Source organism: Staurois parvus, unplaced genomic scaffold (genome assembly GCF_062004578.1).
Source record: "Staurois parvus isolate SC_StPar_1 unplaced genomic scaffold, SC_StPar_1.0 ptg001134l, whole genome shotgun sequence".
Classification (NCBI taxonomy): domain Eukaryota; kingdom Metazoa; phylum Chordata; class Amphibia; order Anura; family Ranidae; genus Staurois; species Staurois parvus.
In genome coordinates, this window is record NW_028318930.1 from 2,421,125 (window position 1) to 2,443,087 (window position 21,963).

The 21,963-nt window shown below is 40.3% G+C and overlaps 1 protein-coding gene across 2 annotated transcripts; it reads right to left on the reverse strand.

The window, feature by feature from the left end:
* Nucleotides 1–269: 269 nt before the first annotated feature.
* Nucleotides 270–9,123, reverse strand: ELF3 (E74 like ETS transcription factor 3). 2 transcript variants are annotated; one of them, XM_089659185.1, is made up of 10 exons: nt 9,020–9,123; nt 8,555–8,722; nt 7,298–7,528; nt 6,445–6,495; nt 6,285–6,359; nt 5,884–5,970; nt 5,706–5,786; nt 4,183–4,293; nt 2,547–2,739; nt 270–2,257 (listed from the first exon to the last, which is right to left on the reverse strand). In XM_089659185.1, the coding sequence occupies exons 2-10, from the start codon at nt 8,715–8,717 to the stop codon at nt 2,143–2,145; spliced, it is 1,107 nt and encodes a 368-aa protein (XP_089515311.1). In that variant the 5' UTR covers nt 8,718–8,722; nt 9,020–9,123; the 3' UTR covers nt 270–2,142. The 2 variants fall into 2 exon arrangements, with proteins under 2 accessions (XP_089515311.1, XP_089515310.1); XM_089659184.1 differs by having other exon boundaries at nt 2,547–2,742.
* Nucleotides 9,124–21,963: the final 12,840 nt, after the last annotated feature.

Consider the following 21,963-nt stretch of genomic DNA (forward strand, 5'->3'; position numbering starts at 1 on the left):
CAGGGAGCTCCCGCTGCATGTCCCAGGGGGCACACAGGAGGAGCAAATGTGGGTGGACGTCCATGAACATCCATCCTCCCAGAACTGGAGAGCTGTGCTGTAGCCATCTTTCAGCTATAGCGCGGTCAGAAAGAGGCTAATAGAAATATGTCTTGTATCCAGCCTTTCAGTGGCATTCCAATTTTCTTCCAATTCAAAGGTTTACCAATTGGCAAATCTGTGCTCAAAAGACTCCCAGGAAAAAGAGTTGGAGCAGGCCCCACAATACGTCCACTTTTGTATGTTACTTTAATTTCATATTCTTATTTGTTTATACAAATACCTAACTGATAATATTTAAGATATTTACAAATTAATCTTTCAAAACTGTACATTACAGTGCACACATAAAAATGTCTTCATATAAAAAAATATATTATATACATGACAGTCCAGCTGAATTATTAGAAGAATACAAAAATACATGGAAATAGTCGGTAGGAAAAATGCTTTGAGAAAGCTATTTTCTTTTTTATCTAAAAGGCAATATTTACAAGAAATGTATATATTATCTGTACATATAGCACTAACATTATCATGCCTTTATTAAGGCTACAACTACGTTTCTGGAACTGCAATACTTTTATAAAATGATCTTTGCTTAGAACACTTTGTAAAGAGCACTGCAGTGCTATTTAATCAATCAGGAAAACAGATATACAGAATGACATATTTGACCATATAGACATACAGCCAAATTTGTAGATTAGGCATAAACCCTTGATTTGATTTTCCTTCAAATCCATTAAATACTGGTGCATCTTAAAAATTGGGCCAGCGATTGATGCACCATACACAAGCTATTTGTTTACAGACTGGGTCTAAAACAACCCAGTCTGATAATCATGATGTGCACAGGGAGCTTCTCAGAGTCTAGAACACAGGTGTCAAACACAAGGCCCATGGGCCAAAATGGCCCTCTAGGTCATTTCATGTGGCCCTTGCACCTCTCCTGCAGGTACCCCCTTGTATTTGCCCTCACATTGTCTTAGCAGTCGGCAGCACAGAGGAGAATAAAGCTCCTCTGCCGAATCCTGCAGCTGCAGAACCCCCTCATCTCTGCCTCCCCTGGTCTCAGCATTCAGCAGACTCCACTCCTCCTCTGCTCCTTGTCCAGATCCTGAACTTTCTGCTTTCCAGCTCTGCCCCCCACAGGGGGTGCACAATGATGTTAGGGAGGGTGTGGGATTCTAACATCTGATGTAATGGGGGGTGGGGTACTCTGGGCATCTATTCTTACATATACAACCAGCCCTTTGAAGGCAACCATAATGCTGATACGGCCTGCGATGAAATGGAGTTTGACACCCCTGGTCTAGGACCTCAAAAGCTCTCTTTTGCAATATATTCTATCAAAAAGCACTTCATTTCTACCTTTCAGGTAAAAATCAGATGATCATCGAAACACTACAAGTCCAATATTCAGGAAGATTTCTGAATAGCCATGCGGAAGCAAAGCTTTTTAGCTATCTTGAATAAATATATAGTGTGGCGCTCAGAATAAATAAATAATGTGTAATCAAAGACTAATTAATAAATAAATATTCCCTAAAAAACAATAATACCTCAATTTATTTACACATTAGTCATTTATTAATTAGTCTTTATTTATTATTGTTTTTTAGGGAATATTTATTTATTAATTAGTCTTTGATTACACATTATTTATTTATTCTGAGCGCCACACTATATATTTATTCAAGATTGCACACTACACTAGGTATTAGTAGGAGAGTGTTGGCAGCTGTTTTTAGTTGTTCACCATTTGTTAGCGCAAGAGGATTTTTATGCACAAAGCTTTTTAGCTAATAACTTATCACTTGTAAGGGATGTCGTTACAGGATAGTACTTGGCCCTTGTGTACATTTGCAATCATTTGCTCCTATAATTCACATTAACTACAGTAAAGAGCCTGAAAATATTTTCAATGAGAAATACAAAAATAAAACTGGTTTACAACAACCTACAGAAGCTAAAATATCAGCTTAAGTATTTGGCACCGTAATAATGATGCTACATCAACGTCCTTAGAAAAAAGGTTGAGATCTGACGTAAACATGCACAGTGGAAGAATATCCACACTATGTATCTTCCATTCTGCATTTAACATCCTTGGGACACTTTATCACTCAATCGCCATCCAGTGGAGTTCTTTCCAAATTTATATACCAGTCTGCGACCATCTACACGCTCAAGGATTTCCCGCTTATAGTAGTATCTATGAAGATAGGAATAATGACTTTTAATATATTTAAATGACAGGATGATTAGTACATTTTCCAGATATATTTTTGCATTATCTTGAGACTCTCCCACCTACTTGGTTCCAACCATAACTATTGTTTCTTTATCTATTTGATTTCCTGATAAAATGGTTCTTATCATTACATATACACTGACATGTACCAGAAAACTTTAGAAGTTTTACTTAAGCTGTTTATTGTAATTTTCCATTTTATTTGTATGTCATAGTAGAATATAGGTGAAACTTTGCGAGTGATACTAACCTCATAGCTCGACTAAGTTTCTCATATGTCATACTGGCATTCTTCTTCTTTTGTCCCCACAGCTGGGCCACTGCCTCTGAACGAAGGAATTTGAAGACCCCTTCAGTTCTATCTTCCCACTTCAAAAGGCCATCATTCAAATCTGGTTGCAACAATATATCCCGAATAAACTCCCAGAGGTGTGTACCACGTGCTGCTAGGAAAGAATATTTGACATTTATTCAACTGAAAAATACAGTCAAAAGGTATTTATTGCAAAAACGTGCTTTGTATGGGAGAAGAGTTGTTCCTAATACACATAAAATAAGTCTTTGGGCTTATATATTTAAATAAAGTGTAGAGCACAGTAAAGCTGTTCTACATAACAATTTGTCGGAAAATGATTAAAGTTATATTAAACTCACAATATTATTTAGATTAATACATTGAACACAAAATAAATATTCCCCAATACATTATATGCTAAAATTCCTACTCCAGCACTTGCAGTTTACAACTTTGGATGCTGCTAGCTCTCTTAGTATTGCTTCTCTGAAATTCTGTTTTTTATAGGAAAGAGTCAATAGTGGACAGTGCAGTCTCAAGACAGTCCATTAGCCTGGAGAAGGAAGGGAGGAAAAGAATGGTGGAGCAGGTGAGTGCCTTGCCATCCTAGGCTACAGAGCCCTATGTTTCTATTGATGCACACAGTGTATGGATCAGGGGCGGACTGACCATTTGGAAACTCGGGCACTGCCCGAGGGCCTGGGGTCAGTAGGGGGCCCCATGAGATGCCCCTGGCTTTTTTGAGTTTAGGCAAGGACACAGGGGCCCCATGATCCCCTATTGCCCGGAGGCCCCATGAGTTGTCAGTCCGCCCCTGGTATGGATACACAGCTCTAGTTCCTGCATGCAAAGGTGGTTCCTTAGGATGCTACAAGTGAAAGTAGGAAATGGAATGGCACCAGCCTAAACTGGAACATACACAAAAATTAAAAGATAAAGAAGCTGCATTGATAGCCCCTGCATGGGCGTGTTTTGTTGCCTCTGTTTTATACTGTTTAAAATTAATAAAAACCATTGAAATACAAAAGATAAAGAAGCTGCATACTTAGTAAAGCCGGCTCATACACTTTTCAAATCTGAGTTGGTTCAGCAGGAACTGGACCATATTTGATCATGTATGGGCAGACTGAATGTACCGAAGTTGATCGATCAACTTGGGTACAATCAGCTGAGAACAAAGGACGTCCGATCAGCTGCGCTCCAAACAATCCACTTTAATGAACCAAGATAAAACCAATACAGACAGTGGAAATGCAGTGGGGGACTGGCAGGTAAATGCGTTTCATACTAAAGCGCTTATTCATTACCCCTTGGGTGCAATCAGCCTGTGAGGTTTTGCATTCGAATATTACGAGATTATTCCTAGTGGCTATTATAACCGCTAGCAGTAATCACTGTTTTCTCCCAGCATGGGGGTTCCGTGGGAGGGATTCCCCCTTCAATACTGGCTGTGTTGATGGGGGGGGAATCAAGCAATTTTCCTTCCCACAACCTGTGGTTCCAGGAAAAAAAAATTGCACTGTTTTTGGCTGGCTTACATGAGTTTGTTGTTATGGGCAATTATGGAAAATACTGTTCTTTTCCTACTCACAGTGCTTACTCTTCTTTGTCTCAAGGATGTCTCTGCGGTCAGATGCCAACTTTCTAGGTCTTCCCCGCCTTCTCTTGTTTGGTGTAACATCATTTTTGATTGAGAAGACATCTGAAGGAGAGACAAAAATAATCAAGCATATTATAATAAATCAGTAGAACACACTAAATAAGCTTGCATGCATTTTCTACTAGATATGTTACATTTGTCTACTAGATATATTAAATATGTTGTGATAAAGAAGTCTTGTATCCTTAAAGACGAACAATGGCCTATTACAAAACAAGCACTGCAGCACTTATAGGGCAATCTACACTTACAATTTCCCTTAGGCCCCTGCAAAGTTGCACAAAGACCATCTCCATAAAGGCCTGTTGATCCTGCCAGTGAAGTCCAACTAATGCAACTTACTTTGATGGTGTGGCAACGATGTTGCACTGCTTCTAAATTCAGAGCAGAGTTGTCACTCTCTTGTAGGCTGTGCCTGTTTTCACTACATTGGGATGCAAATATGTTGCACTGGGGGTGGCTATTAGCATCACCACTGCTAGTTCACAAGCCTGTAGCTTGTCCAGCAACACCAGACCAAACCTGTCCGCTGCTTTTTGGATTGACAGTGCTACCTCTGCTGCTGAAACCATCCTACTGCAAGCTGCAGTGTCTGGGATAGCAAGCATGTGAGACACAAATGAAGGCAGTTTTGGCTCAGTCAGGGGAGGTAAATTAAATGATTTTGTTTATTTTATGAGGCTTGCGCATCACATAGTAACCGAATTTGGTATTGTTTAGACTATTATATAGGACACTTTAGTTCTACTTTAACAGTCAATGCCATGGCTGAGCACATCTGCTATCTGAATTGTCAGTCATTGATCCCAAATTGGGGTCAAGTTGACCATTCTAATGTCACCTTCTCTCTTGATAGGAACATTACCTGCACGCAATATGAAAAAAATGTGAACAATATATCTTGATGGAGGGATGTTGCTGCTACAATGTCACTTGTCAAGATAATTTATTGTAAAGTTATCAATGAAAGACATTGAAGGCAAAACATGCATGTGGGTACAAGGTTCATCTAAAATTATTCAGGGCAATTCTTTTCCTCCATGTACTTTTCCATCATGTATGCCTGCTGTAAACTAAACTAGATATCAATTATCTCAGAGCAGAGTCCCAACACTTAAAGTGTCATTGACCTATGATCTCCAGTGCTCATACTATACAAAAAAAGGTGATATCAGGTATCCAGGCAGGAAGTATCTTCAGGAAAAAAAAAACTTTCAACCTGACGATTGAGAGGTGTAACATTGAGGAACTAATTCTGAAATATGTAATTCTTGTGTAACTTCGGTTTTTCTATTTGCATGTTTGCTTTTTTTTCCTCTCGATTGCATGAGATATATTTTTGAGAAATATGTATATTGCCACTGCTAATACTAGCTGCCTGGAAAATATTTTTGCATAAAATCATAGTCATTTTGTCAAAAGTATGTTTTTATTTTTGTACAATATTCTCTCACCTCTTTTCAAATGACTTTTGATATCCAGATCACTTCCCGCTGAAGAATCTCCAGCTTGTGGGCTATATGCCACTGTTCCTGCTAAAGAAAATAATTGAGGTCATTGACTGGAAAATAACCTCTATAAAGGTTCTAACAATAAAGCTGTAATATATTTTTCAGTCCGTGATATGCTTACCAGATGCACAGGATTCGGGGCTTGCTGGAGAGATCGGATCAGAGAAATAACCTGCATCTATTGTCCTATCTGCGTAAAAGTCAAAATCTGAAAAAACAGACAAGAAGTCAATATTTTACTTTCCTTACTTTGTGCATTTCTATTCTTTGGTTATTGGTGTTGACTGTCTCTTATTAGCTATGATATGTAAGCTATACTTTTCTTTTTTTCCCAAGCTATGTACAAGTGACTCATGGAACCCCATGGAATTTTCTTATCTATATACAGAATACATGCATTTCAAATACTCAAGCTCCTTTCACAATATTCTACACCCACTAGCTGGTTTATGGCTTTTCTCAGGCAAACTACATACCCACCCCCACCTAACACCCTCCAATAGTAATTCTAAGGTTCCATACCCATTTCTTTCTTGATTCCATGCAGATCTTCATTTCGGATCAAGTCACAGATCAGATCCCACTGAAATGGGTCTCCTAGAAAAATGCGAAAAGTCAGCAACTAAAGAAAAAAAACCCATCAATGCTACAAGAAAGAAGCAAAGTGAAAATGAAGAATTACCATTTAATTCATAATCCCCGATTTCAGCATTCACTGTTGGAGGAGTATGCCCTGTATAAACAAATTAGGGCACAGTTATATTGAGTAGCTACTTAATACTCGACAGTACAAGTTTTTTGTGCACTTTATTTATAATTTCATAAGCCTTCAAGTATCATTTATTAAGGAAATGTTAAATCTGATCTGTACTCTCCAGGTACTCTGGTTTCCTCTCACACTCCAAAGACATGCTGGTAGGTTAATTGGATCCTGTCTAAATTGGCCCTTGTATGTGTATGTATGAATGTAAGTTAGGGGCTTTAGATGTACACCCCTTGAGGGTTAGGGACTGATGTGAATGTATAATATATATTTAAAGTGCTGCGTAAATTGATGGCGCTATATAAGTACCTGAAACAAATCAATAAATAATAAAATACTCAGAGAAATCTAAGCACTTGCAACATCACTTGGTTTCTGCTAAGAGTGGCTTCTGGAACTGACATTGAGGCTAAGGCAGCATATCAGTGGCTCTGTCTGAATAGAGACCACTTGAACTTTATTGGGACAATGGTCACATGATCAAGTGCCCAAGGAAGCTGGACCATGATCTCCTACAAAACAGACAGCAACTGTTTAATGAAACACTTATACGACTTTTGGTTTATTATACTATGGACATTGGTTCACTGTTATATACCACTGATGTGTTGCAAGTTCTGGTAGTCTGGCATCATATACATAATATTTAGTGTTCTGCTCCATCTGTGCATTTTCATCTGATGCCTTAGAAATATGTCTCTTGCACTTTTATCATTGTTGCAATAAAAATATCATATCATGTACTGTTTATTAACTTTACCCCAATACGTACATTCTTTCAGCTGGCACAAATGATCATAAAGCTTGTCTCCAAGTCCCCGAAACATCGTCCTCATATCTTCCTTGCTGAGCTGGCAAAGACACTGCCCATCCATGTCACATTGCTTCAGATCTATAGTGCTGGCATCCCACTTGTTCCTCTCTATGCTGTAACTGAACCAGTCCAAAACTTGTTCTCTGGTCCACAGGTTTGGCATGTTCTGGGCCCACCCGCATAGGTCCACTGCAAAATAATGAAATCACTTTCCAGTTTAATTTTTTTTTAAGGAATTACACATAATAAACCTGATTTACTAAGAGTTGACGGTCTTCACACAGTAGATGGTGAGAATATTCACTACAAATGTCCAATCATGTTAAAAGCAGATTCCTACTCACTTATTTCATCTGCACATAATTGGATAAATGAAGTAAACATTCACACAGGTTATTGCATGAAGATTCTCAACTCCTTTATCCCAACATATAGTTTATTGTGCAGCGATGTAAAGTGTCCATGGGCTATAATGACTTAAGAAATGAGTAAGCTGAAATGAACCTGTGTATACTTCAAACATACACCTGAGTGAATGTTTGAAGAGAACACAGGGTCAATGGAGCTCAGTTTTCACATTAGTAAATTTAACATGGATCACTTCACTTTAGTGATAAAGTCTGATTTGTGACATAGTATGGCTAGAGGCTTCAGCCACGTGAAATCATTATTAGCCTACTTAAGATGCTTATTAGGTATTTCAGTGCATATTAAGGAAAAAATGATGATGATACTTAAATTGCACACTGGCAATGTTATTTGATCATATAATTGCCAGTCTATAAATATGCATACAATATGTATCTACTAGTGGGATACACCTGCCTCCATGTCATAGGACATGATGGAATTACATTAATGCATGGGTAAAGACAATTTTAGGGTGTGCACATTTATCAGGTGTGGCTCTTGGTCTTCCAAGATTGGAATTTTTACAGCTACCTCTGCTTTCCATAGAACTACGCAGCCCACGCCATGCACACTCAATGATATGCAGAATTAGACATACCCTACAAAATCACTATGGGAAAACTGTGCCATCCTTTAGCACTTGCAAGGCTTCCAGCTTGATTCATCTCATAATTACAATGTAAGTTTTTGAATAATGGAAATAATTAAAAAAAAAAAAAAAACATGCTCCTGTATATGTTTTTGTGTCCGTGTCTATACAGCAGCTGCTTTATGCTTGTATATAGTATCATATTACTTTTTTACCTGTTAGATCACTGCTCGGCTCTGGAATGGCAAAAGTAAGGAACTTGTCATTGTCCTGGCTTGATAAAACGCTAGCAGGCACAGGGTGAGCTTGGATTGGTGGATATAACGTCGTAATGTAGTTTGTAAGAATACTGCTCATGTCACATGTTGCTCCCGCCATTGTCCCTAAAGTATAACACAATAAACACTCAGTCCAAAGCAAAACATAAGTCATTTTTTCTTTGCAGAAAACAGACAGACATATCTTTGCCAATCAAGTACTTGCTTCTATACATGCTTTAACTGCCTGTACATGTTTACTCCTGAAAACCGTATTCTACAATGCTAAATAAAAAAAGTGAAATCAGCCTAAATTTAGCATACTGAAAATGCAAAGAACAGCTAGAATAATATATGGAAGCTATAGTATATTACGTAAGAGAAAGAAGACCTCACTTAAATACAAGGTAAAGGTTAACGTACCCGGCAGGTTTGCAAGATCAAGAACAATCCACAAGATAGCTTAGTAAGGCAACTAAAAAGAGCGAAACTAACATTGCTTATATACACCCAACCCATGAAACCTGATTCCATCAGCTATGTGCAGACTAGAGAGCGGGACTTTCCCCAGGTGCATGATGTGAGTTCATAGGCCGCCTGAAAATTTGCATAGCAATCGTTGTCCAAACCTGGATGAGGTGAAAAGGCGCAGGTGGTTTAATCATTGCCAGAGGCGACAGATGTATAAACACGGTATTGTTTGCTATGCTACATCCAAGCCTTGGCTTTGACATTCTACTACTGCAGCTACTACCCCCAACCACTCACGCTAACTGCTTCAGTGAAAATGGATGCTTATTTCAAGCAGTCTGTTCTCAAATAAATATACAGAATGATTGTATTTTGCCCTAAAGACTATTGCAGTTGTGTGGGCCATAATCCTTAAAGGCCAAGTTCACCTTTTTTTTTTTCCTAAATTCCAACTGCCCTATGTACCAATTAATGTACCTCTATTGTAGAAAAATAAAAGCTTTCTTTCATTTTGAGAACAAGGCCTTACCTTAGCCCTTGCTGTATTTCTTAGAAAACATCCAGAAACTGACAGGGATGGTTCAGCTCCATCCAGAGTTATCTACATTGAACAGCAGTCTTAATACTCCTCTATGAAACAAAGTGGGGATGCCTTCTTGTGAATGCGAACAGTCCCTAGAGACAGGCAAGGTCACAATCGTGTTGTTAGGCCTGCCGAGTTGGACCGTCTCCAGATAGTCTGCCCCAAACATACACAGAGGAAGTCATTTAAGCTAGAACATCCCACAGCCAGGCGTCAGACATTGGAGCTGCAAACTGGAGTGGCTAACAATTCAAAAACCATAGATGTGGATAAAGAAGCCGAAGAGATAGAAATTCCTGCATTGACCGAAGACCGGCCTAAGAGCAGGCCTCGGGTGAATCTCATACATTCAACAATCCTCTCTTCCACCGACAGCATCTGCTCTGTGCAGTCAAATGTGTCTGTAGACAAGCACTTCCATATTCCATTGTCTGTGTTTGTTCTCTCAACCCTGCTCTATCCCTTCCCTGGTGCTGACAGGGGAGAGATCTGTATTGATTACACAAAGACCTCTCCCCTGTCAGCGCTCCTTGGCGATTGCCGGGTGCTGGCGGGGAATCTTCGGCCGGGACCCAGTGATCGACAGCTGTGGCCACTTTCCCTGTCAGCACCATCATGCATTGCAGAGCAATACAAACCAGTATGCTTACATAGTAAAGCACACACTGACAACACAGTAAAACAGCACACAATTAACCCTTTGATCGCAACCAGATGTTAACCCCTTCCTGCCCAGTGTCATTCTTACAGTGTCAGTGCTTTTTATTAGCACTGATCACTGTATTAGTGTCACAGGGGATGTCAGTGACAGTTATTCAGTTCCCCCCCAGTGTAAAAATGCCACGCAGTCCCACTATAAGTCACTGATTGCCACCATTACTAGTATAAAAAAATTCCAGTTTATATATATCGCCATTTGTGGACACTATAACTTTCATGTAAACATAAAACTTACACGTATCTGCATTTTTTTCGGCAAAGACATGAAGCAGAATACATTTTGTCCTAAATATATGCCGAAGTTTGATTTTTTAAAAATTTTTTTACTGGATATGTTTTATAGCAAAAAGTCAAAAATATAGTTTTTTTTTTTTCAAAATTGTCGGTCTTTTTTTGTTTATAGCGCAAAAAAATAAAAAGCGCACAGGCGATTAAATACCACCAAAAGAAAGCTCCATTTGTGGGGAAAAAAAGGAAGTAATTTTCATTTGGGTGCAGTGTTGCATGAACGCGCAATTTTCAATTAAAATAACGCAGCGCCGCATTGCAAAAAATGACCTGGTCAGGAAGAAGGGTAAATCCTCTGGAGGGCAAGTGGTTTAAGGCATTTATGCCACAACATGTAAATAGAGGTAAAAATACATCTTTTTATTCCAGTACAAACATTTTTTTTTATAAATGCAACTTACAAAGCAGAGTGTCACTAGATCAAAGTCCCATAATTGTCATATATATAATTATGTCATAGATGTGTCTCCATTCACCCGACACGTTTCAGAGACCTGTAGCTCTTTCCTCAGTGGTATTAGAGGATACCACATCTAAATCAACAACAATGGATACTAGTGAGAAACCGTAAATGTAAAAACAACAACAAATGCGGGTATCACCAGCCTGCCAGTTGGATCTCAGAGGCATGAAAGACCTAGGCCACCATGTGGGAAGGGATGAAGTTGATTGAGGACTGCTGGGGCCAGGAACATGAATCCCGTGGTGGAACGGTTCCTAAATAGATGTTCTTCCAGGGTTTATAGATGGTCATATATTTCCAAAGATACATACAAGGCAATGCCTTGAAAGCATAGCCAAAGCTGATCAAGCTGATTGCGTTGTATGAATCTTTAAATTGCCTTGTATGTATCTTTTGAATGCATGCCTTTAAAGTCCCATTGGGGGATATGTAGGTTCCTGGATTTGCAATGGTTTTCCAATGCAATTAATCAGTGATCATCGTTATCAATAATACACAGGCATCAATTTTTTTTTCCTGTCTTAATCTCATCTTGCGTAAATTGTTCATTTTGCAGAGTGTGCAGAAGATGAGCAATCAGATAACAGCCTATGTGGATAGAGCTGTAGTATTTAAATAAGGAGAAGTGTGTCCTGGGGTCTGCAAAGCTCACCATACACTATGCAATCTGATTGTACAAGCTCCTTTAGATCTACCATCAACTGTGTAGTGCAAGGACCTGCCTGTTTGAATACAGAGTGACTGAATAGATGGTGTGTCCTCCTATGATATAGTTTTGGTAAACCTAAAAGAGATCCTACAGAGATTGTGCAATCAGATTGTATAATGTATGGCCACATTTAGACACCCAAAATTAACTAGTTGCGCTTTCAGTGCCATTAATTGTTAACGGCACACCAAACACAGAAACAAGCATGCGTTTTGTCACATGAAAAATGCAGAAAAACAACCAATAAAAAATGCACAACCCACATCATGCCAAAATGTCCTGTGTGTAGTGCACCCCATTGAAATCAACAGGCTGCCCTATGTGCGTCATGGGAAAAACTAGCCAAAAAACGCACCCTAAGAGCGAATGGGGCCTTAAAGTGAAATTTGTTTGTTTACACATGAACAATGTGGCTCCAGTCACATCTGTGTGTTTCCGAACGCACGGAGAACTCCACAGAAATTGCATGCTTTGCCATGCGTTTCAGAAACATGCTGCAAATGTGCATCACGTTTGTGTTGTCATTACATGCTAAAGACACCCCAAGTGCGGCAAATGCACCAAAAACTGTGGTAACACATCGTGCTCCGCTCCCAAAAAAGTTCTGAAGCTTCTCTGGGGGGCTTGTCATGCATAGGGAAGTCCATTCAACTGAATGGGCTGCTCTATGCCTGACGAGTTAAAACACTCCAAAGCAAACACATGCGGGACTGCAAGTTTTCCCTAAGTAAAGACGTAAACGGGGCCTGTCAACCAAGTGTGTCCATCCACTCCCTCCTTTGTAGTTGTATAAAGATGGCCATACACTATGCAATCTGATTGTACAAACTTTAGATTTACCAGAACTATGGAATAGGACACACCTAAACAATAGTGGTGCACCTAAATGAAAGTTCTGGTGCAGAAAACGAAAATTCAAAATGCACTTTGCCGAAAACCAAAATGCACAGTTTTTAAAAATGAATATATATTTTTTGGAAAAAAATATACTTTGATTAAAAAAAAAAAAAAAGAAACAATATATACCCCAATTTTTTTGTAAAATATGAAAGAGGATGTTAGATACCCAACATGTCACGCTTTAAAATTGTGCACGCTCATGGAATGGTGTGAAACTGCGGTACTTAAAAATCTCCATGGGTGATGCTTTAAAAATTTCTACAGGTTAGCAGTGTAAAGTTACAGAGGAGGTCTAGTGCCAGAATTATTGCTCTTGCTCTAACGTTTGTGGGAATCCCTCACATGTGCGGTTTAAACACTGTTTACATACGGTATGTGGGCATGGCCTACGTATGCGTTCAACACTACGTGCGAGCAGGGGACGACGACGGGGGCACTTTAAACTTTTGTTTTCTTATTTATTTATTTATTTTTAACAAATCAAAGCCAAACTCAAGCTAACACTATTTAAACAGTTACAGCAACAGTGTTATTTTTTGGGATAAATATTTTACAGAATTAAATAAAAAGCTGACCATAGTAAGCACCCCTGCCAGTGTTAAATGGATTGTAGCAACCCTCTAACTGTCACTTTTGCTGACATTGTGTTCTGTTAACCTCCTTCCCACTGCGCTATAGCAGAAATACTTCTACAGGGCGGCAGAGCTGTGCAAAATCACGTATATATACGTGATTTTGCATTTCCAGATAGGAGGCGCACGCCGCCATTGGTGGCCTGAGCTCTCGATCACCGGGTCCCCGCTGGTGATTCCCCGCCGACACCCGGCGATTGCCAAGAAACACTGACAAGGGAGAAGTCTGTATGTAAACAATACAGATCTCTCCCGTCAGCTCCCGCACATTGCTTTGTATTGCTCTGCATATTGCTATTTTTTGTGATGTGCCTTTGATTTTATTCTTTTGTGAGTATACTACTTTTTATTCAATAAATCTCATTTTTAGAAGGTAATGTACTAGGCCCGTGCGCCCTCTAGTTGTTTCTTTGCTCACAGCTTCTTTGGATTCCCCTGGTCCGTTGAGGGCAGCAAGGCTTGCATTCCCAAAAAGTACTCCATGTGGGGTCAAGGACATTGTGGAGCTCGTCGGCCTTCACAGGAGTTTCAGCATTCATTTGCTCATGCTTTTATATCAGACACTGTATTAGTGTCACTGGGGATGTCAGTGACAGTTAGTCAGTTCTTGCCCAGTGTCAGAATGCCCGCTGCAGTCCTGCAGTCCCGCTATAAGTCGCTGATCGCCGCCATTACTAGAATAAAAGAAAAAAATTGTGTATATATACCACCATCAATTAATAAACAATTATTGTTTTTTTTAGCAAAGACATGAAGCAGAATACATTTTGACCTACATTTATGATGAAATCTGAGTTTTTTAATTTTTTCACTAGATATGTTTAATAGCAAAAAGTCGGAATCGCACCGATATGACCGCTTTCATTGTGGACAATAGGGTGCTACTTGCCATGCGATTTGCATATCTCATGGCAAGTCGCACCCAGTGTGACTGGGGTATCAAGCAGGAACTGTCTATATAGGCATCCCAAGCACCGTGTAGGTCCAGATATTGTGACATTAATTATAGCCATGCCATTTAACCCTGTGTTATCCAAACTATGTACAATGAACACTGTAAACCGAACACATCAACTAAACACTCTGTGAGTAAATAAACTATAACAATCCTCAGTTTACACTGAGCAAGCTGTTTGGATGGAAGCATAATTGTATGAACGTTGATTATTTAGAGGACAATTTATGTTTATTGAGGATTGTTATTTTGTAACTGCTCAGATAGGCTTGGCTCAAACATACAGTTGCCACCAAGCGCAAATTTGTTTTTCATACGTCATGTGTAGGGCAGCCCGTTCATTACAATGAGTTGCCCCATGCGTGAGCAACACAGAAAAGAAGCCACTGAATCTTTTCCAAAAGCATGCCACACCAAACCACAGGGTGCTACGGTACCATGAAGTTTGGCCCAGGCATTTCCAGATGCAACAGGCATGTGATGGCTGCATTAGTTTTCTGTACTGCTCTCCTGCACATGATACACTGTCATACATTCCACACTCCTGCACAGCCTGCTATCATTCCCTTCACTCTTGCACAAAATACCCACCAGTATACCCTCTGCCTTCCTTTCCTGCACATACCACCATACCCTCCATACTATTCTATACATACTGCTCAGTTTCATACCCTCCACATTCCTCTCCTGTACATGCTGCCCACTGTCATACCCTCCACACCCCTCTCCTGTACATACCGTCCACTGTCATACCCTCCACACCCCTCTCCTGTACATGCTGCCCACTGTCATACCCTTTACACTCCTCTCTTGTACATGCTGCCCAATTCATACCCTCCACATCCCTCTCTTGTACATGTTGCACACTGTCATACCCTCCTCATCCCTCTCCTTTACATGCTGCCTACTCTTATACCCTCCACACTCCTCTCCTGTACATGCTGCCCACTGTCATACTCTCCAAATCCCTCTCCTGTAAATGCTGCCCACTGTCATACCCTTTACATTCCTCTCTTGTACATGCTGCCCAATTCATACCCTCCACATCCCTCTCTTGTACATGCTGCACACTGTCATACCCTCCTCATCCCTCTCCTGTACATGCTGCTCACTGTCATACTCTCCACATCCCTCCCCTGTACATGCTGCCCTCTGTCATACCCTCCACACCCCTCTCCTGTACATGTTGCCCACTGTCATACTCTCCACATCCCTCTCCTGTACATGCTGCCCACTGTCATACCCTCCACACCCCTCTCCTGTACATGTTGCCCACTGTCATACCCTCCTCATCCCTCTCCTGTACATGCTGCCCACTGTCATACTCTCCACATCCCTCTCCTGTACATACCGTCCACTGTCATACCCTCCATACCCCTCTCCTGTACATGATTCCCACTGTCATACCCTTTACACTCCTCTCTTGTACATGCTGCCCAATTCATACCCTCCACATCCTTCTCTTGTACATGCTGCACACTGTCATACCCTCCTCATCCCTCTCCTGTACATGCTGCTTACTGTTATACCCTCCACACTCCTCTCCTGTACATGCTGCCCACTGTCATACCCTCCACATCCCTCTCCTGTACATGCGGCCCACTGTCATACCCTCCACATCCCTCTCCTGTACATGCTGCCCACTGTCAAACCCTTTACACTCCTCTCTTGTACAGTACATGCTGCACACTGTCATACCCTCCACACCCCTCTCCTGTACATACTGCCCACTATCATACCCTCCACACCCCTCTCCTGTACATACCATCCACTGTCATGCCCTCCACACCCCTCTCCTGTACATACTGCCCACTGTCATACCCTTTACACTCCTCTCCTGTACATACTGCCCACTGTCATACCCTCTATGTAACCTTATGGTAAGGTGCTCCATCATGCTGTAGAAGGCATTGTTCATCACCAATAAGATAATTAATTAATAATAGCGCCTATGGTCAAAATTGTATAACTTACTAATAGTGTACCAGCTGCAAAAAAACCACCATATATAAAGTGTACCAATTAATAAATAATTTGCGCTAGTAAATATATATAAATATATGTAAAGAAATCATCAAATCATAAGTCCAGAAAAATATATATATACCAATACCACAGAAAAATATAAAAAACTTTTTAGGTGCAAAAAAACTTTTGTGCAAAAGGAGTGTCTCAATATAAAAAAAAGTGTCTCAATATAAAAAAATTTCACCAAAAAACCTTGATAATATAATGGCAGATCATCCAAAAAAATATCTTCAGAAACGGAAGCTCTCCAACACACCGATCCTCATCGATCGAAATAACAGGACGAAAAACTTTGTAGTTAATCGAAAATCCACTTCTCCAATAGAAAAAGGACCACCTTCAAACGTATCCATGGGGGGAAATGCCAAGCACTCGAGAGAAACAGAAAGACTTCATGGTGCAATATTATAAAAACCAATTCCTTTATTAGATACTCATTGCACTTACTCAAGAGGTGTCCCAGCCGACACCAGCATCAACAGCATCAACAGCAATCACATAAACGAGCCTGACTACTCAGCACATGTGCAATAGCTGGCAGTCAAAAACGTAATGACATCACATCAATCAAGCTCCGCCCATATTTTATATTTTATATTTTTCTGTGGTATTGGTATATATATATTTTTCTGGACTTATGATTTGATGATTTCTTTACATATATTTATATATATTTACTAGCGCAAATTATTTATTAATTGTTCATCACCAAACTGTCCTTGGATGGTTGGGAGAAGTTGCTCTCATGGATGTTTTTGTACCACTCTTTATTCATGGCTGTGTTCTTCGGCAAAATTGTCAGTGAGCCCACTTCCTTGGCTGAGAAGCTACCCCACACATGAATTTTCAAGGTTTTTCCGGATGTCCCAAACAATCACAAATGAGATTCATCAGAGAAAATTACTTTACCCCAGTGCTCAGTGGTCCGATCCCTGTACCTTTTGCAGAATATCAGTCTGTCCCTGATGTTTTTCCTGGCGAGAAGTGGCTTCTTTGCTGCCTTTCTTGGCACCAGGCCATCCTCCAAAAGTCTTCGCCTCACTGTACATGCAGATGCACTTACGCCTGCCTGCTGCCATTCCTGAGCAAGCTCTGCACTGGTGGTACCCCAATCCCGGAGCTGAGGAGACTGTCCTGGCACTTGCTGGACTTTTTTGGGCACCCTGAAGCCTTCTTCATAACAATTGAACCTCTCTCCTTGAAGTTCTTGATGATCTGATAAATGGTTGATTTAGGTGCAATCTTAGCAGCAGCAATATCCTTGCCTGTGAATCCCCTTTTGCGCAAAGCAATGATGACTGCAGCGTGTTTCCTTGCAGGCAAGTTGATATTTGTGTCATCCTCAAAACTTTTGGCCAGGGCTGTACATGCAAATTAAACTCTTTACGTTGACATCACAATAGTATAAAGCATTTACTTTTTTCATGTTTGAAAAATATTTTTTCAATTCATTACAGGTATTATCACAAGGATCAGCTAAGGTTTCTCCTTAAAGCAGAACTGCAGGATTCTGCTATATATTGGTTACAAGCAGGGGCGGACTGAGAATTTGGAAACTTGGGCACTGCATGAGGGCCCAGAGTCAGTAGGGGACCCCATGAGATGCCCCTGGTACCTTTTTCATAGGCTTTTTTGAGTTTGGGCAAGGACACAGGGGCCCCATGATCCCCTATTGCCCGGGGGCCCCATGAGTTGTCAGTCTGCCCCTGGTTACAAGATGCTCTCTCCTGGCCCAAATATACTACAGATACATTTTTTCAGAAAAAAAGGCTTACTTTTTGAGAAATCAGTGACTTTATAGCTTTGTGACATCACAGCGTTCCACTGAAAATTTTTCTGCTTCCACGCCAGGAGGAAGACTTTAGATATAGCCATACATCACATCCGTGCCACTATAGAAAACTACATTTCTCATGATGCTTAACCACTTTAATACTTGGCACTTATGCCCCTTTCCTGCCCAGGCCAATTTTCAGCTTTCAGCGCTGTTGCATTTTGAATGACAATTGCGCAGTCATGCAACATTGTACCCATATGAAATTTTTAGCATTTTTTTCACACATATAGAGCTTTCTTTTGGTGGTATTTAATCACCACTGAGTTTTTCATTTTTTGCTAAATAAAACAAAAAACACGTGAAACAAAAAACGCACCTTTCTTCGTTTCTGTTATAAAAGTTTGCACATAAATAACATTTCTTCATAAATGTAGGTCAAAATGTATTCTGCTACATTTCTTTGGTGAAAATAATAATAATTGAATTTGTATATTTTTTTTTTTCAAATGTTTCTATTACATTTTTTATTACATTTTTTTATTTTTTTTACTATTTTATTTTTCAGCACACTGTGACCAAATCAATACAGTGTTACCATAGTAACATTGAACTACTCTGGGCAAGTGATCAGGATCTTTTTTTTTAACACATTATGATTGCTAATACCAATGTATTTCATTGATATTTGCAATCATTGTTACTGAATGAAACTGATTCATTCAGTCTTTTGTTGTGATTAGCAGTGATTGGGCAAAGCTGATCACATGATACAGCTGGGCTGTGATTGGCCCTGTCTGTATCATGTGACTGCCTTGACCAGTCACAGCTAACAGCATAATTGTATACAATGGATGGCATAACAGGAAGCCATCTATTGTATACAATTGACATGTAATATGTTGTGATTGGTCACGGCGGTCACATGATACTGGCAACGGGCCGGTGTAGTGATATGTCATGTCCCGTGGATACAGCCGGTGACAGATCGCACCGCTGCGCAGCCCTGTGTCATATGACGCCCAGCACAACGACGAGTGTCCCGCCTGGCTGTCAATCTGCTATAGGCCGGGCGGGAAGGTGTTAAGGAAATGTAAGACATGATGGGCTCATGTGCGGGTTAGCTGTGGGCAGACCTGAGGGAGTGGGTTTGTTGGCAATCAGAGCTGAGGCACGGATGCAGATAAAGTGGGTGGATCAGATCGGGAGTCTGAGACTCATGGGTCCACCCACTACAGCGAGTTGGGCATAATTACGTCATCGCTCGCTGTTTAAAGTACTACAGCTGGGAAGTTACACTGGTGGCCAGGGGGATATACAGCATAGTGGCCACCTGTCTTATGTAATGGAAGTTACGGGGAAACAGCGCTGTAAAACCACTACAGGAAAGATGATTATCTCATTAACTGGATAGCAATCAATGGAAAGAAGAACATTTTGCTTGATAGTATGAATGCACCTTTACAATGATTCATTATTATTTCTGCCTCGAGTTCTGCTTTAAAACACAGCAAACTTCAGACTGGTGATAACTGCCAGTTTATTGAGGAAAGCAGAAGGACTGTTCATAAAACATATATATACATTTTTTCCACTTGGGTTTAAGATTTCCCAAATAAGAACTCTGTGTTGTTCCATGTCCATCAATCAGATTCAAACTTGCAAAGAAAATATATATTTATAGAACTAAGATTGAAATGTGATGGCTATTTGATATTTTGGGACAGTTTGATTAATAAGGTACATTGGGATTAATTTACTAATGTCAAATAGGCCGTTCACTTTGCAAGGGAAGTTGCACTTTGCAAGGAAATTTTCACCAGAGCTTAGTGAATGCGATGAAATTTCACTTCAAAGCTTCACCTCATTCACTAAGCTCCTTGGCTAACCCCCTTGTAAAGTGCAACTTCTCTTGCAAAGTGAACAGTCTTTTTTGTCTTTAGTGAATTAACCCCATTACTTCTTATTTCTGTAACACCTGTACTAGTTGATGATTATCTTGTTTATGACTGACTTGCTAACAGTTGGTGATTGGTAATTCTGCCATCACTTACAATTCAGAGGCATTGTAAGCTGCCTACATGTCTTTCCCACCCACACTACTATAGGTATTTTATTGTTTTACTTACGATAACATCACTGCAGATAGATTATGTTAACGTCATTGTGAAGAGATAAAGTTATCAAAGACAATGGTTGGCAGTCATATGTTCATACTCATACTCATATGTTATATCACGTAACTGTACTTAGCAAATGCTCCAAACACCAACTTAATCTTAGAAGAACAGTAGCAATCTTCTGGGAAAATCCATCTAGGTCAAAGTAAGTAATTATCTAATGTCTTTGGTTATCTTATGTCTACAGGCACCATTGTTGAGGCGCTCTTGTGTTACAGTACTTATAAAGTCACTCTCCATCTTGCATTTCTCTGGATTTCTGATGTGTATGTTTTGTTTAACAATTCTTTTTTTAATCTTGGTCTTGTACATGCTCAGAGAGCCCCCAACCACACAGGGCACTGACCTCTTCAGTGTAATTTTGGAATGGATACTTTAAATCTTCAAAGTAAATCATGAAAATTCCCTCTAGTGCTCAATGGACAGAGAAAACCAATGCTTATTACAAGAAAGAACTGATTTACCTAAAGCAACTTTTGACCTAGACCAGGCAGATTCTCTGTTCGTAGAAATGTAATTTTGGTAGTTTGCAGCAAGTAACCTCTGAGAGGTGCATGTAAACTTTGATTCCATTCCTCTAAATGTAGCAGAACCAGGAGCGGACTGACCATTTGGAAACTCGGGCACTGCCCAAGGGCCCGGGGTCAGTAGGGGGCACCATGAGATGCCCCTGGTACCTTTTTAATAGGCTTTTTTGAGTTTGGGCAAGGACACAGGGGCCCCATGATCCCCTATTGCCCGGGAGCCCCATGAGTTGTCAGTCCACCCCTAAGTAGAACAGAGGTCCTGTTCTATGTTTGGAAGAAAAAAAAGGCACCAAGTGCTTGGTACTGAACTTTATTCTCTGGAGGCAATTGCTGGAGTTCGGCTTTTCTCTGTGAGCTGGAAGCAACTAGTCTTGCCATATGATCATTAATAGAGTTCCCCTGTCTTTAGGACAACACAGGGTGGAGACTGTTCCCACCGCGACTCCTTGTACTTCGAGATGCTTAAAGAGACTTTAGCACCAACATTCATCTAGCATTCAACAAAGTTGAATAATAAGCACCTGATTTGCTAATAAAGATAACGTTATGTTCTGCAGTGTAAGTAACATTTTTCCAACATGTAATCATGTATGTCACTTACATCCAGGAAAATTTATAGTCAAGGGAATATGGTCCTCAGGACTGGTGGTGAAAGCCTTCCACTCTCCAGAAAAACAACTCTAGAATCCAGTACCAATTGCTTTACATCATTATCTTCTATTGGTGACAGAATCTGTCTTGATGTTATCTACCTGCAATCTCCTTGTTCAGCAGCAGAACTACTCAGGCTCTGTTGTATGCACATGTGCGGAAAGGAAACATCCTGATAGAAGAAGAGAGCAGAATAAACAGAGTTGCTGACTTATCAATGTGTTTCTGCTTCTTGATTATCCAAAAAGCAGGCTACAACTGAGGAGGGAAAACCACTTTATTCCATAACTCTAAAGCCTCATTCATAAGGGTGTATTGATCAGTACACCCGAGCAGAGGGCTGTGAATATGTGCCAAAGAGGCACAGGTGAACCATGCAGTCAGTCAGCCAGTCAGTCTGTTCAAATCAATGACAGGCAGACAGCCTGGCTAGATCTCCAACAAAGACTGTGCTGCAGTGAAGGCTTGTAAATAGTTCCAGAAAGT

Coding starts and splice junctions, on each gene's coding strand:
- ELF3 (XM_089659184.1), bottom strand. CDS start 8,717: ATGGCGGGAGCAACATGTGACATGAGCAGTATTCTTACAAACTACATT. Junction 6,496..7,297: donor TTTGTGCCAGCTGAAAGAAT/GTACGTATTGGG, acceptor TTGTTTATACAG/GGCATACTCCTCCAACAGTG. Junction 6,360..6,444: donor CGGGGATTATGAATTAAATG/GTAATTCTTCAT, acceptor GCATTTTTCTAG/GAGACCCATTTCAGTGGGAT.